General features: G+C 47.8%; 2 protein-coding genes across 2 annotated transcripts in view; one reads left to right on the top strand and one right to left on the bottom strand.

The window, feature by feature from the left end:
* LOC146856298 (galectin-1-like) overlaps positions 1 to 15296 on the bottom strand; it is a 311489-nt gene that overhangs the window by 182950 nt on the left and 113243 nt on the right. The gene's annotated exons all lie outside the window — the stretch shown is intronic.
* LOC146856299 (resistin-like) overlaps positions 1 to 15296 on the top strand; it is a 92882-nt gene that overhangs the window by 2502 nt on the left and 75084 nt on the right. The window contains exon 2 of the mRNA XM_085650719.1: positions 13435 to 13571. Coding sequence (XP_085506845.1) covers positions 13457 to 13571 — 115 coding nt within the window. The 5' untranslated portion in view covers positions 13435 to 13456. The remainder of the gene's footprint in view (positions 1 to 13434; positions 13572 to 15296) is intronic.

Genomic DNA, 15296 nt, shown 5'->3' on the forward strand with positions numbered 1-15296 from the left:
CATTGCGTTAAAAGGTAGTAAATCTTCGCCCTCTATGTCATTCCACTGATTCCACGCAGTGGCGGCTGGTGACTTTTGAAAGTGGTGAGCATAAAAGTTGGAGGAAAGTGTTGTGCTACGAGCGATCCCGACCGTCATAAGGGGAGTTTGGATGGGTTCTCACTACAGGAACATTTTTTAAAAAGAGGGGGCAAAGAGTGCATTTTAATGCTAATTTGAGAATGCAAGAAGATTTATAAAGCAATTGTGAAGGTGCAGACTTGAAATATTTAAACACTAAAAATTGCTCCATCTGTCAGAATTAAGATTGTTCAACAGTTACTGTAGTGTGCAAATTGTATAGTGCAACAAGCATGGTTTTTAATCATCTTACCTGCACATAGGGTTGACTTTGCACTGCATCTGGTTGCTAAAGCTGAAAATCTTCAAGAAAAACCACTGTGAGGTTAGTGTACCTTGTTATTTTATTAACCTCTGATTCTGACTTGTGAGAGGGAAGTATACAGGGCCAGCTAAGAACTGGGGGGCATATTATCAAGAACCGGCGTTAAAATTATTGCCGCTTTAACGGCAGAAAACTGCTGCTAAAGCGGCGATAATGGGCTTGATAATAAGCCCTTCCCATAGAAGCCCATGTTCTGGTGTCAACATGGGCTTCTATTGGAATTCTCTGCAGCATATTATAAAGCTCATTATCGTCGCTTTAGTGGCAGTTTTCTGCCTCTAAAACGTCGATAATTTTAACGCCGTGCTTGATAATATGCCCCCTAGGGGCATATCACCAACAACCGGCAATAGTTATCGATAAGCGCACTTAGCGCTAGGATAATTATCGGCGGCTATCGCTGAAATAGCGCGCTATCAGCGACGCTTATCTCAAAAGCGATAGAAATACCAGCGATAGCTACATATTGTGCGATTATCGCTGGAAATCCAGAGATAATCGTACAAAAATTGACGAAACGGTGATAGGGGAGGGCAAACTTAACCATTATATCCACCTTCCATTGGATATAATGGTTAAGTCAGATTAAAAGCAGGCGTAAGAAAAGTAGCGATAAGCGCGGTTAGCGCTACTTTTCTTATCACCATGCCAGTTAGCGGGAGGTTTGATAATAGGAGAAATGTCGATTAGCGACATTTCTCCTGTTATTTGGGGGAGGAACGTCCACTTTGCATCTCATTAGAGATGCACAGCTGGGCGTTCAGGGAAAGGGTGAAAATGCATGGAAAAATGCACTAACGTGTCCATGCAGGCGTTAAGATTATCGCAGCTTTAGCGGCAAAAAGTGCCGCTAAAGCAGCGATAATGCCCTTGATGATATGCCCCCTAGTTGGGGGCCCACAGCCAGGCCCTGGAGCCTGTTGTCGCTGCTAATGTAGCCCACCGAGTAAGCCATGTCCCATGGGAGTAAACAAGGAGCCTTGTCTGCTAAGGGAACGCAAAACCTGCCCCGCGCCAAGAGGCCCTTGACACCTTGGAGCGCACTGCCTGCGCAGCCTTTTTTAAAGCACTACTGGTAAGCAGAGAAGTTGCAGGGACAGGAGTGTAACGCAGACCCTTGCGGTCCATGCGGTGCCTGCCCCCCTTTGCCCCCAACACTTCAAGGGACCCCCACTCTGCGTGTCGTGACATATTGTCTCAGGAAGGATCCTGCCATTCGTTGTTAAAAGGTTCACTTCCTGTCACCGCTATCAACCTATTGTCTTCAGGCAGGTAAGGCGTGCTTTTCTCGATTGGATTTAGAGACAAAATTCCACCAAAATCAGGAAATACACGCAAAAATACATGCAAAAGCAACAATAATACATTTTGGTTTTAGTAAGCAGATCCCGGTGTTCAAACCACAGTCATTACTCTTGAATGGCAGGTGTGACTGACAGTGAAATGCCCTAATGGACAGTAATAAATACTAACGTGTATTTTCCACAGTCCCGAAACTCACTAATTATGAAACTTATCTGTGTGGGAACAGCCGAGCAGGAAGCTCTTTTCAAATCAATGCATGACATACTAGCAACAATGCTGCAGCCTGAGCTAGAGAGACAGCCTCTCAAATGTTTCCTTTGATTCTCTCAGCCTCTCGAATGTTCCCTTTGATTCTCCTAGTCCCTGCTAAGGGCCAGACTGGCCGTAGCAGGCACCGGGCATTTTCACGGTGGGCCGGACCAGGCACCCGTCATTGTGCCATTTTCGGCAACTTCCCCCACCCACAGTCTAAGCATGCAAAAATAAATAAATACACAAGATACCTTTTGTTCTGGGAGAATATTGCTGCAGGTTTATTCCACATAAAAGTATGCAATATGGTGGGTTATCTTACGGGCGATCCAAGGGCAGCTGTACCAACCTATGCTGCCCCCGCCCGCCTGATGACCCAGCACTGTGGGACACCCAGACAGTGCTACACCTTTTGGTGATCCTCTTCCGGATCACGTGACACGTTGGTCTCTTATTACTCACGCCCTTTTCGGGGCGGAGCGTAGCAGGGCAAACCCCCGGTTGGTCAGGAGGACTAACGGGGCGCCGTCGCGGTTTTCCAAGAACCTGCCCTGAGGCTCCTGGTCTTTGGCTCTGGCACCCCTACTGTGCCACGCAGAGGTAGCCTTACTGTACCCGTCTGCCGCTGAGGTACCCTTACTGTACCCGTCTGCTTCCAGATCGCCCTGTAACTCTGCCTGCAACACAAAAGAAAACATTAAAAGATTCTGAGTACCTTGTCCACCAGCCTGTCCGTCGGGTAAGAGGTGGGGTGGGAGACGGCGTGGCTGGTGCAACAGAGACAGCCAGGAGGGGCGGGGAGGCATATATACCCTCCCCCCACCTCGGCGCACTGGATGTGACGCCCCTATGGCGCCCTGGCGAGTGGACTCCTACAGGAGCCCAACCACTAGAAAGGGGTGAGCTGGTGCCAAACGGCACTAAAGGGTCGCCCTCTGGAATGGCCCCCTGCGGGGGCAGTGGACAGTCGCATTTTCATGGTGGGTCAGAAGGGGGAGGGCCATTTTGTTACTGGGGGCTGGTTTGGAAGTAGTGCTGCAATATCAGCCCCCTGTACCATAAGCAGCAGCAGTGTTTCCTACCTGCACTGCCCTCTTCCCCCACTACACCACGGCCGGTCAGACTTAATAGCCAGGGCCGGTTTGCATTCCCAGTCTGGCCCATCTCTGCTTTAAATCTCTCCCTCGCTTTCTACCTGTTGGTACCCTTAATACCACATCATCAAGGCACCTGTTTTCTGTATTCTATCCTTCCATCAGTTATACAGACATGTATAGCTGTTTTTTTGAGATGCAAATTTGAACAAGTAAACAAAAAGACACATGACCACATTACACGTAAATGCAGCGTAACAATTAAAAAGTGCAGGGTTTTACCGCACACTCGCACAGCAACTCTGGCATGCGTCCTAACAGCGGCAAGTGCAGTGCAAGTTCTACTTCGAGGCACTAGTACATTTTCAAGATCTTAGTTCAACCACCGTTAATAACACAGGCATGGCAGTAGCAGGATGTATGACGTTACAACGCATACTTTTACAACACATGCACTTACAATGCAATTTTTACAATGCAACATCCACTACAACGCATTCCATTACATCGCATACTACCTTTACAACGCATACCATTACAACGCATAATATTACATTGCATTTAAGGTAAGTGTTGGATAGTATAGGGGTAAAAATTACTATTCTAACTCCAGGGGGTGCAACAGTAGGGTAACTGTTGGATAGTATAGGGGTAAAAATTACTATTCTAACTCCAGGGGGTGCAACAGTAGGGTAAGTGTTGGATAGTGTAGGGGTAAAAATTACTAGTCTAACTCCAGGGGGTGCAACAGTAGGGTAAGTGTTGGATAGTGTAGGGGTAAAAATTACTATTCTAACTCCAAGGGGTGCAACAGTAGGGTAAGTGTTGGATAGTGTAGGGGTTTTACCCCTATACTATCCAATACTTACCTTAAATGCAATGTAATATTATGCGTTGTAATGGTATGCGTTGTAAAGGTAGTATGTGATGTAATGGAATGCGTTGTAAAGGTAGTTTTTAAAAATGCGTTGTAGTGTCATGCGATGTAATGGAATGCGTTGTAGTGGATGTTGCGTTGTAAAAATTGCGTTGTAAAGGTTGTTTCCCCAGCAGCAGAACATCCCATATTAGGAGTCGCCAGCACGTTCAATGTGCACCGGCCCTGCCCACACACCTGAAAACCACTTGAGGGATGACAGCTAAAGAAATACCCATTGCCACTTATTAAAATACAGACAACGCAAAGAGAAAAGGCAGTCGGATTGTTCGAGCCGAAAAAACACCCTGCGCTGCCTCAGACACTAAGCAGCGATTCGACCAACACCCTGCGCTGTCTGACACACCAAGCAACTACTACTGCTACTCTAGTCGCCTTTTCCTGGGCATTGTTAACATACCTTGATTCATGATGCAGAACATTTGTGATGCAAGAACTGCCAAGGGTTCGGAGCAGCATGACCCCTATGAATGTTAGGAAGCTCCTGATTGGTTGCGGCACCTCTCTAGCGCCTCCAAGGATGCATTATTCATCGGCGCTGCGCCGTGCCACCAGCATGCCTCCTGTTAAGCGGTAAATCTAACTCTCCCACAAGGAAAGGGGACACCAGCGCGAACAGCAGCAGGTGCTTTTGGGCTAGCACCATCAATAGGAGGCAATGACCATGAGCAAATTTAATGCCCACCCTCGGCTCCCGTGTTGAAAACAGAGATTGTCATGGGCGTCCGCAGGGGGGGGGGGGGCAAGCCCCCCCCCCTCCCCCGGAGTGCTCCTCCTTGCCCCCCCTGCGGCCGCCCATGCTTTTACAGACGCCTCTTGTCCGTAATTCCGGGCCCTGCAGGGAGCAGAGCTGTTCCCTGCCAGAGGCCTCAACTCCCTGATGGGGCGCCTCCCACTCCTCCTCGCAGCCCCTCCCGTCCTTTGTCATTCTGTCTGTGGCTGATTATCACAAACAGAATGACAATGGCCAGTTTGAGCTGCGCCCCACAAGCACGAGTGGTTAGGTCTGGACACAAAGACCTCCTTTTAACACTCTGTAGCTTGAGATCAAGGGGTCTTCTGAATGAAGTTCTGGGGGGAGTCGATGCATTATTCTCCCAAGTCAAAAATTGAGGTCGCAGCATAGCCCGGATTTCAGATCCCACCAAAACGTACACAGACTCATGTCAATAACATATCTATCTGCCAGTATGCACCCTATCATGTCTGGCAGGACGTCCCGACCCTGTGTTTCACTGCCTCATATCCCCCTGCACCCCACTCCCCACTGCCTCATATCCCCCTGTACCCCACTCCCCGCACTTAGGGCCGGCTCTAGGGCGGTGCGACCAGTGCCACCGCACCGGGTGCTGGCTTCGTGTAGGGGGTGCTAATATGATGATTTTAAAAGCGCCTGCTTCTTTCCTGGACTCCTAGAAATTTTCAGCCACCAATAAAACTGTCTAAATGACTGCAGTGATTAATGCACTTCTTAGAGAGGGAGAGATCCAAGTTTTGTGTAATGGAAGTTTCTACTCTTCCTAAGGTAGCGCAGAGGGTTACTATGCTTGCTGCAAAGAACGTGCAGCTCACAAAGTGCGTATAATGTAATGTAAATAGGTCAGTGGGTCACACTTTTGTCAGAGAGACCATATTGTTGATAACTCTTTATGAGTTAAAATCCTAATGTGGAACAGTGAGCAAGTAACATCAAAGATGCATGCAAACTGGGCTAGGGCGTTATGATTTCCCCCCAGCTTTTCATTATCCTAATGTGGCAAAATGGGTTAATTTGGGTAGAAATCAATTCTTATTAATAAAGAGAACCCCCCATCCCTGGTGCTAGGTTTTGAATTCTAGCTTTCTGATTCTCCTGACCAAGCCCTCTTAAACTATCCTGCCTACCTGTACGGATGACCTGTGACTCCTACACCTTCTTGTCCTCTCTCTTATGTAACATTTCCTATGAACTGATTTACACACTTATGATTGATTGTCTCTATGTAATCTGTGTAATGTAAAGTGTTCTGACACCTTACACTGATAGGAGCGGCGCTATAAAATGAATTAAATGCACCTGAGACTGAATGGTTACGGAGGCTTGAGGGGCGCTGTGAAAGGATGGGTATGAAGAACCTGTAGTGGAGGTGGTCATTGGGGGTGCCAAAAAGCATTGTTGCACTGGGTGCCACGAGCGCTAAAGCCGGCCCTTCCCCCGCTCACTGCTTTATATCCCTCTGTACCCCACACCTCGCGCTAACTGCCACGACATATCCCTCTGTACCCCGCACCTTGCGCTAACTGCCACAACATATCCCTCAGTACCCCGCACCTTGTGCGCACTGCCACAACATATCCCTCTGTACCCCGCACCTTGTGCGCACTGCCACAACATATCCCTCTGTACCCCGCACATCACGCTCACTGCCACATATGCCTCTGAATCCCACTCCTCACACTCACTGCCTGATCACTCATTTTACCCTGCCATTCATCTTCTACGTGTTCTCTCCCCTTCCACTCGTTCTACCTCTGTTCACCCCCTTACTTCTTTTAGTGCCTTACTTCTTTCTCAATATCTCTACTTCTTTTCCTCTTCAGTATCATCTGTGGCACATCTCTGCACTTCCTGTATATCAACGCACCCCTCTACCTCACCTGTCTACCTCAGTCTTTATTATTCCCTCTTCCTCAGCTGTCTCTACCTGTCTATGACACACCTCTCCCTCTCTCTACCTGGCCCCCTCACGTTCTACGACTGCGTTATTCTCCCCTCTCCAGCTTTGATTTACCTGTCTCTGCTCCTGAATCTTTTTCTTCTACACCTCACTTCTTTGTCTACCCTTCACCCCTCGCTACCCTTCTGTTTGCCTTACTACGGTCTTTACTCGACCCACCTTTCAGTGCCTCTTCCCATTTCGCCTCACTCCCTCACAGCGCTCTCCTAGCATGCATCTGTTTCTCCCCTCACCACCATGCCTGGCTCTACCCCTCCTTACCTTTCTAACCAGCCTAACTCCGGTTGTATGAGTAGGTCATTGTTGTGCTCCCAACCCGACATCGAGACCCAGTCCCCTAGCCTCTCAACATGCCCAGATATAACAACAAGCATTGGCATAGCCAATTGGTCTCGCCTTTGGGACCTGCTGCAGAACTAAATACTTATACTGCCGGCATCATACTTACGCAGCGCCAAGACGCCTCGGCAAAAGTGAGCTATATAAGTTCTTCAGTCAGTGAGTCAGTCATAAGGTCCCAAAGGCGAGACCTATTGGCTATGCCAATGCTTGTTTTTTTCAGGTTGGCCTGAACATTACCCGATCCTGATTGTCTGCCATTTTAGCCCCGCCCCTATTGATTAACATTAGCCACGCCCCTTCATTTGCCAGGTTCGCCCCCCCCCTGGAAAAATTTCTGCGGACGCCCATGGAGATTGTAAGGGTTAGCAGGACAATACGCCACCGGCCTGATCAGAGTGTGCCAATTCAAGTCAATATTCTATAACTTGAAAAGAAACTGGTCGGACATTGTCAGGGGAAAACAGAGTTACGCTTTAAAATATCTGTTGTCCCTCCTCGCTGGCTAGGAGCTGTTGCCTCAGAATGACGGGCCTGCAGGGTACCTCATACTGGCTACAGTAGTGAGCGTGACACGGCTCCATTGGACAGAATAGGAAATGAGGCCAGTGGCTTTGGTCGATGACAGTAGTGGCAGGGAACTGGACTTCGGAAAGTTCTAGATGTTGGAGTAGCTGGCTGCAACAACTTGTTGAGGTTGCAGTGCTTCAAATGGGAAAAATTAAGTGCAGGTACTCATTAATATGAGCTAGAGGCGTGGTGAGTGGGCGGGGCTAGGGGCTAGGGGCGGGGCTTAGTTCAACATATGATGATACATAATGACTTCTATATCAGTTGCAGCAACTATGAAAAACACATGAGAAATGTGTTTATGTAAACGAAACAGGTTAACTCATTACACAAAATGAAACTCAAAAAAGGTTGATATGTGAACATTTCCTCGTTTTCTAATCAGTGCTGCTTCTTAATGCCACACTGTTATTTGTTTGCCACAATACTATATACTCTCAAGCGTACACAAACACACACACACACACGCACTACACATTCCCTCTAAAATCTACCGACTGTCCTGATTCTCTCCCTTTTCTCTCACAGAAAAACAGGCACACACACAAGTTATTATTAAGTAACTTACATGAACAGATGTGTTGCACGCACAGCATACAACCCTCAACCTTTTATTAGCTGTGCATCATTGAAGCCTGGGCTAGGGATAGGATTTTACTCCAAAATTGTCACGATTGGACTAGAAAACATTAGTGTAACTGTAAGTATGTCGTTTTGGGTAGCTCTTCTTCACTCCTTGAGTTTGAACCTAGGGGCATGAAAGGGAGGAGTTTTTTTCTAGAAAAAGATAAATGCAACCTGTGCACATGTTTTTTTTGCCAACTGTGTACTCTTTCACCAGGCAAGAATCTCACATTTGCAGGATTTGTCTAGAAATTGTTAGTGTAACCTACATGTAAGTAGTTTTGGCTAGCTGTTCCTCAAGACATCCTCAGATTGCACTTCTGGTCACATCATGTGATGTGATGGAAAGCCTAATATTCTCAGATTCTGTCCACAAAGGATGAATTGTAGCCTGCTCGTGTGTAGCCTTGACTACAAAACTGTGAATTATATGCCTAGGTAGGAGATCCTAAGATTTTCAGGTTTTGTCTAGAATCGATTAATGTAACCTGCGTGGATGCAGTCCCGCCTCATCGCAGGTTCAAGCATGTGATGTTTACCTTCAAAATTTCAGGCCTATTTATGTGATGGAAGATTGCACCCAACCTTTGGTTGAGTATGTGGGATGCACTGTTAATAACAGCCGCACTGTGCCCATTCCAAGACCCGTACCGTACTTGTGTATCTGAATTACTACACACAGCCAACAGTCATTGTATTTTGTGGTGGTTGTTGGCCACAGTTTATTACTCATTACATATGTCATATTTGTACAACTTCCCTGGACACCTTCTCGGGCCGGGGTCATAAATCACTATCATACATTATCACAATTGGGTGTAACTCAGTGTTATTTGGACATCATAAATCATGGGTCATAAATCACCGGGTATCATAAATCATTCTGCCGCAATCTGACAATATTTTGTTGTCATAAATCACTCAGCCTGATCATCATAAATCAGTAGCCCTAAATCATGGTCATAAATCACCGGGATGTCAGAAATCATTCTGTAACAAATCTGTCATCACTTGTTGTCATAAATCATTCTGCCTGGGCATCATAAATCATCAGCCATAAATCATCGTTATTTATCATTATTTGGTTGTCATAAATCACTCTGCCAGCTCATCATAAGTCAGTAGCCATAAATCATGGTCATAAATCATTGGGATGTCATAAATCATTCTGTCACAAATCTGTCATCATTTTGTTGTCATAAATTATTCTGCATGGGCATCATAAATCATCAGCCATAAATCATCGGCTGGCCATAAGTCACTGGTTTGTCTTTTGCTCATTTGCATCTCCTAGGGTCGTAAATCACCCTAACAGCTCGTAGATTGTTCTTTGTTGTTTTCCATGCCTGTTGCGTGTGGGGGGTAGCCTTTCCCCAGAGCCAGGCTCCAACTCGCTACCTTGCTAGTCTTTCCTGCGCCCTGCCATCTGGCAGGGGCTGGGCTGCGAGTGCTGTCTCCGTTTGTTACCCCGATTTTTTTGTCAGGCATACTCACACAGCAGTGAGGCATCCCAGAGTGAGTGGCCCTCCTTCTACACACCCCTCTGTTGGTGTGTCTCCTTAACCAAACCAATACACCTTTTGTTTCCGCCCCTTTTAGTTGGATTTGCGCTCTCTTCACATGGGGGTAGCTTCTTCCCGGAGTTAGGCCACAGCTCGCTACCTTGTTAGACTCTGTTGTGCCCTGCCGTCCGGCAGGGGCTGGGCAGCGAGTGCCGTCTCCGTTTGCTGCCCCCTTTGCTAGACCACTTCACTCAGCCGTGAGGCATCCCAAAGTGAGTGGCACAACTTCACTCAGCCGTGAGGCATCCCAAAGTGAGTGGCACCACTTCACTCAGCCGTGAGGCATCCCAAAGTGAGTAGCACCACTTCACTCAGCCGTGAGGCATCCCAAAGTGAGTGGCACCACTTCACTCAGCCGTGAGGCATCCCAAAGTGAGTGGCCTTACTCCCACACACCGCCCGGAGTGTCTCCATCGCCAATCATTGCACCGTTAGTTCCTTTCGTCCCGGTCAGCTTTGCGATGCTGCTGTTGTAGGTGTGGGTGGGTGGGACTCGAAGTTCCTTGGCGCTGCTCCCCCAGCTCCCTGATGTAAAGGTGAGCTGCCCAGGGGGAGTGTCGCCTTATATCCTCCTCCCCCTTTCTCTCTCCCCTTTGTTCTTGGGAAGGGGGAGGAGAGGGACTCGGGTGCTTTTCGCCGCGCTGCATTTCCCGGCGGCGCCACCCAGCACTAACCAAATCCGTTTCTTGTGAGCTCTGGCGGCCGTTATGGCGCCGGCCCTCAAGGCCCCCTTCAGGGGCAGCCTCTGCTAAATCCCATGGCCGGAGAAGTGGGATGAATAGTAGTCTTTGCTACCGCTGAACCAAAAAGTTAATCGCCAACATTACTCAAGCGTTTGGCACTTCCTGAGTCTTCTTGGACAAGTTGGTAAAGTAACATGTTTGCCGCTTTGTGGCTGTGGGGAAAGAGGGTATGCTCCCGAACGGCCCTCATTGACCATTGCCTGGAAGGGGTCCCAGGAGCGATGGTTAATTCTTTCTTTCATGTCTTGACTCAGCACCAGCGGTCAAGTATCGAAAAGCTGCAGCAACAGACTCCCACCCCAAAATGCTCCCCTCCATGCTGTACTCATCCCCTAAACTTGCCGTCTGGAAAATTAAAGTTAAGAAATGCACCAGATGTATGAATTTACAGAAATGTGTGTTTAAATACCATTTCTAAGACGATTCATGATTTCAAAACTCAAATATCTGGTATTTTTATCTGAAAATAAGTGGCAATCCTAACTTAACTTGCCACCTCACTTCTTTGCATGCATCCCTACTCCTTCCTTCCACAAAGAGAAGCAGCTCCTGTCCTGAACAAAAAGATGGAAAAAAAATAGCTTTTGCGAAGGCAGAGAATTTTGTTGGGCTGGCACTCACTTTAGAATGGCCAGTGCAATCAATATCCTAAATAAGACTGGATTACTGACTGACTGCCCATCTCAACCCATTTACACATCTGATGGAGAGGGGCAGGGGTGAGGTTAAAGCACTTTCAGCCGAATAGTCATCAGGCACCTGATCAACAGTGAAGGGTCTGTCTAGACCTTGCACTGTTAATCACAGCGTGACACAAGGCAAGCCCTCTTAGACCCCTGCAGTCTCAGGCCATTCACATAGGCGCTGCTGGAATCTCCAACAGGGACTGTGCAAGAGGCTTGGCACGCTTACAAGCTCCTGAGAAGCAGAGCGGCATCTACCCTGTGCTAGAGGAGATAAATAACCGGAGCCTGCAGTGTCATCTATTAGGGTACCGGTACTCTCCCTGGCTTATGAGAAGTGCAGGTACTGAGGGCCAGAAAATTCAGAAGTGCCGGTACTCAGTACCGGCGAGTACCGGCTCATTTTAAGCACTGTGAGGTTGAGAGGGTAAGTTAACCAAACCCTTTCCCACAGCGTCATAGGGTGGAGTCCTGTGATGCGTACAGACCGGACCCACCCCCTCCAGAAGGGTGGTGTGGGGAGGCAATAATAATTGACATCCAGCCACACCCTGAGCTGATGCTCATGTCGCCGGGGCTGCTACAAAAAGTAACCCTCTGCGCGTCATCTAGGGGCGGAAAATCAAGGCCCCAGACAATGGCAGGCCAGGGCTGTACTGACTCAGGCCCTTGGACCGCCACGATGGCTGGCTCATGCGCATTAGCGAATGTGTCAGTGAAAGTGTCTGCCTGCCCGAACCTAACGTTATGATGCCAGCCAGCACTGTGTGCACTCTGCAGTCACTGGCAATATGACATTGGCGTTGGGTGTCTGCAAGGTAAGGTTTCCTGTTTTATGTGGCATCCAAACTAACAATTCAATAATCATAGTACATAGTGTGTAGTGTGATTATTACTTTACCAATGCTAGGGGGGCCCAGCTCCACAGCCCAAAGGGAGCAGCCTCCCCTGGCTAGGTCACCAGACATGTTCCCCATCTTATTCCAGAAATAAGACACACATATATGCACCTCATCCCTTTCTAATAGTAGGACCATGAGCCCTGCCTTGTTCTGTTGCTAAGGTCACCGTTGCAGTGCTAGGGTTCCTAGTGTATCACACCATGCTATTCCAGTGCTAACCTGCCTAGACTTCCACCCCATCATACTCACTGCTACGATCTCCAGACACGACCCTACCCTTGTACTGCACTAGGACACCGAGATCTGAACCTTTATCTCACTTTACTCCAGTTCAGTGGCCCCCAACCCTGCACTTCATCCCAATCCAGTGAAAGCGTCCCAGGGGCCGCATTATACATGTAGTGATTTTTCCTTCATTGCGCTAGGCGCACCTTTTGAAAGGTGCGCCCAGCGCATTGAAGGAAAAGGTGCCATATTATGATGATGTGCTGCTCTCAGGGCAGCTGTGAACTCGCACTGCCCTGGGGGCAGCGCATAAGAGTGAAAAACGGAGCGGTTGCTTTGAAGCTGCTCCGTGTTTCATAGTGCAGGCGACAACTGGCCTGCACTTTTAAAGGGGATTGGAGATTTCCTTGCAGGTGGGTGCAGTCAGTGACTGTCCCTGCCTGCATGTAGGACCGCGTTTCCCACTCCAAAGGGCTTATTTCAGGGGGCACACTGACAGTGCGCCTCCTGAGAGTTTCTGTGCCTCTGCGCCCGCATCTGTAATATGGCGCAGAGGCAAAGGGATTCCCTCATTTGCACGGGGCACGCCCCCATGTGAATGAGGGAATGCCCCCTGAATATAGCGCTTGCGCGTTAAGTGCGCCAGCGCAATCAGTATTACAGAAGGGGCCGGACAAATGTCTGCGGCCCCTTCTGTAATACCAAAGTGCCCGAGGGTGACCAAAGACGGTACAAGCGCATGTTGCACCCCCGGGGCACTTTCTGCTATACGGCGCCAGATCTGCACCCCATACCATTTCATTGCAAGATCCTCCAGGGCTGCACTCCATCCCTTTGTAGTGCAAAGATCACAAGGCTTGCACCTCATCCCATTCCAGTGCTCGAACCCCTGAAGCCTGCATCTCAATCATTCAAGTGCCAGAACTCTACAGGCCTACCACCACCCTTTCCATTTTTAGAACCATCTGACACATCCTGTTACAATGTAAAGGCAGAATTGACCTGTGATCGCATGTTTCATATTCTTCTCTTGCAGAAACGAGACTTCTTAAACTATCATGTTGGCCCACTTCCTGATCGTTGTCCTTCTTCTGCCTGGCATTCTCAGCTCGTCTTCAGGACCTTGCACACTCAGTGACCTCATAACATTAAACAACTTCATTGAATCTGTGGGTGAGGAAATGTGAACTTCTGTACATCTATGCATCAACTTCAGTGAGTGAATGAGCAAATGAAGGAGGGGGTGTGGGTTCTGTTTGCACTTTTGTCTATTGGCCCTACCCGTTTATTTCCATTCAATACCCTCATTCGTTCCAGCAGTTCAGTATTCTCACCCTCACAGTCATTGAGTGACCTCACACCTTTCTTTAGTAAGTTATTATGTTTGCATAGCTCATCGCAGCAGACCATGGTGCTCTCCACTGGGTTGTTGACCTACAACTTGCCTATTTGCATAAAAACTATACTAGCCATCTCTACTCTAATGTCACTAGCAGCCTAACTATACATACAGTAGCCATTTTGAAAAAACACTGCAGCACCCAGAAGAACCTCCACTGATGTTAGCAATTTTGCGCTATTCCTGCCATTGTTTGTCATGTGTACAATATACTTCCCGGGACCTTTCCACCACACATTGCTTTGCCTCCTTCACCCTAACCAGGTTATCTCCTCCCACCATTGGTTTGCATGGGGCATGGACTGATTCCATTCCATTTAATCCCAAAATTGTTATCGTTAGTTACCACTTGTAAAGTGCACAATCCCTTATCACTTTCTCATATCTCATGACAGGTTGGTTTCACGAAGGGCCTTCTCAACCTGCATTCCTGACAGCTTCACTAAGGGATCCAGAGAGACAAATCTTGAACATGTACTTTTAACATCATTCTTATCATGATGCAAACAGTGATCTCTAAGCCATGTGACCTAAATGGCTGCACCTCTTTAGAAATACTGGAAGACATTTTACCAGTACCCCAGATTCATTTCTGCAAACCCTTTCTGAACACTGTAAGACATGGCATCCTTGCTGTGGCTTCCTTGCCTTTTTGCCTCTACCGTCTGTATTTGTAATGCTGTGCTTGATTTAGTTTTTGCCGGCTTAGCTGCTTTGAGCACTTTGCCACTGCTGATCAGTGTCAACGTGCATGTGCTCCCTGTGTAAAATTGTTATCATGATTGGTTATCCATGATTGGCATATTGGATTTAATGGTAAGTCCCTATTAATGTGCACTGAGTGTGCCAGGCCTGTAAAATCAAATGCTGCTAGTGGGCTTGCAGCACTGATTGTGCCACCCACACAAGTAGCCTTTTCAAATGTGACTCATACCTGCCACTGCAGTGTCTGCACACCCCGTTTTTTCACTGCCATGTTGACTTGGCAAGTGCACCCGCTTGCCAGGCCCAAACCATCCCTTTTCTTGAATGTAAGGCACCCCTCCTGGTAGGCCCAAGGTAACCCCATGGGCAGGATGCAGTGTAGGTGAAAGGTAGGACATGTACTGGTGGGTGTCACATGACCTGATAGTGAAATACCATGCATTTCGTTTTTCACTAATGAAAGGCTATCTGTCCCATAGGCTAACAGGGGAGTTACTTTGTAACCTCTTACAAGTATTACTTTCCATTGGGACAAGATAGAGAAATGGAGTGTAGGCTCTCTGAGCTCAGAATTTAATAACACATCTTGTTAGGGAGGTGGTTTTTAAATTGTGTGTTTGAAAATACCACTTTTAGAAAGTAGGCATTTTATTATTTAACCATTCTGTGTGCCTCTGTTGGTTTATGTATTGATTGTCTGGTTTTGGAGTGACAGGGGCTGGGATGTGCATTCACTGTAGACAGCAACAAGGAGGATTGAGGTGTGTCCTGCCTTTCCTGGATGACTCAGAACT

The sequence above is a fragment of the Triturus cristatus genome, chromosome 4_1, assembly GCF_964204655.1.
Source record: "Triturus cristatus chromosome 4_1, aTriCri1.1, whole genome shotgun sequence".
Taxonomy (NCBI): Eukaryota; Metazoa; Chordata; class Amphibia; order Caudata; family Salamandridae; genus Triturus; species Triturus cristatus.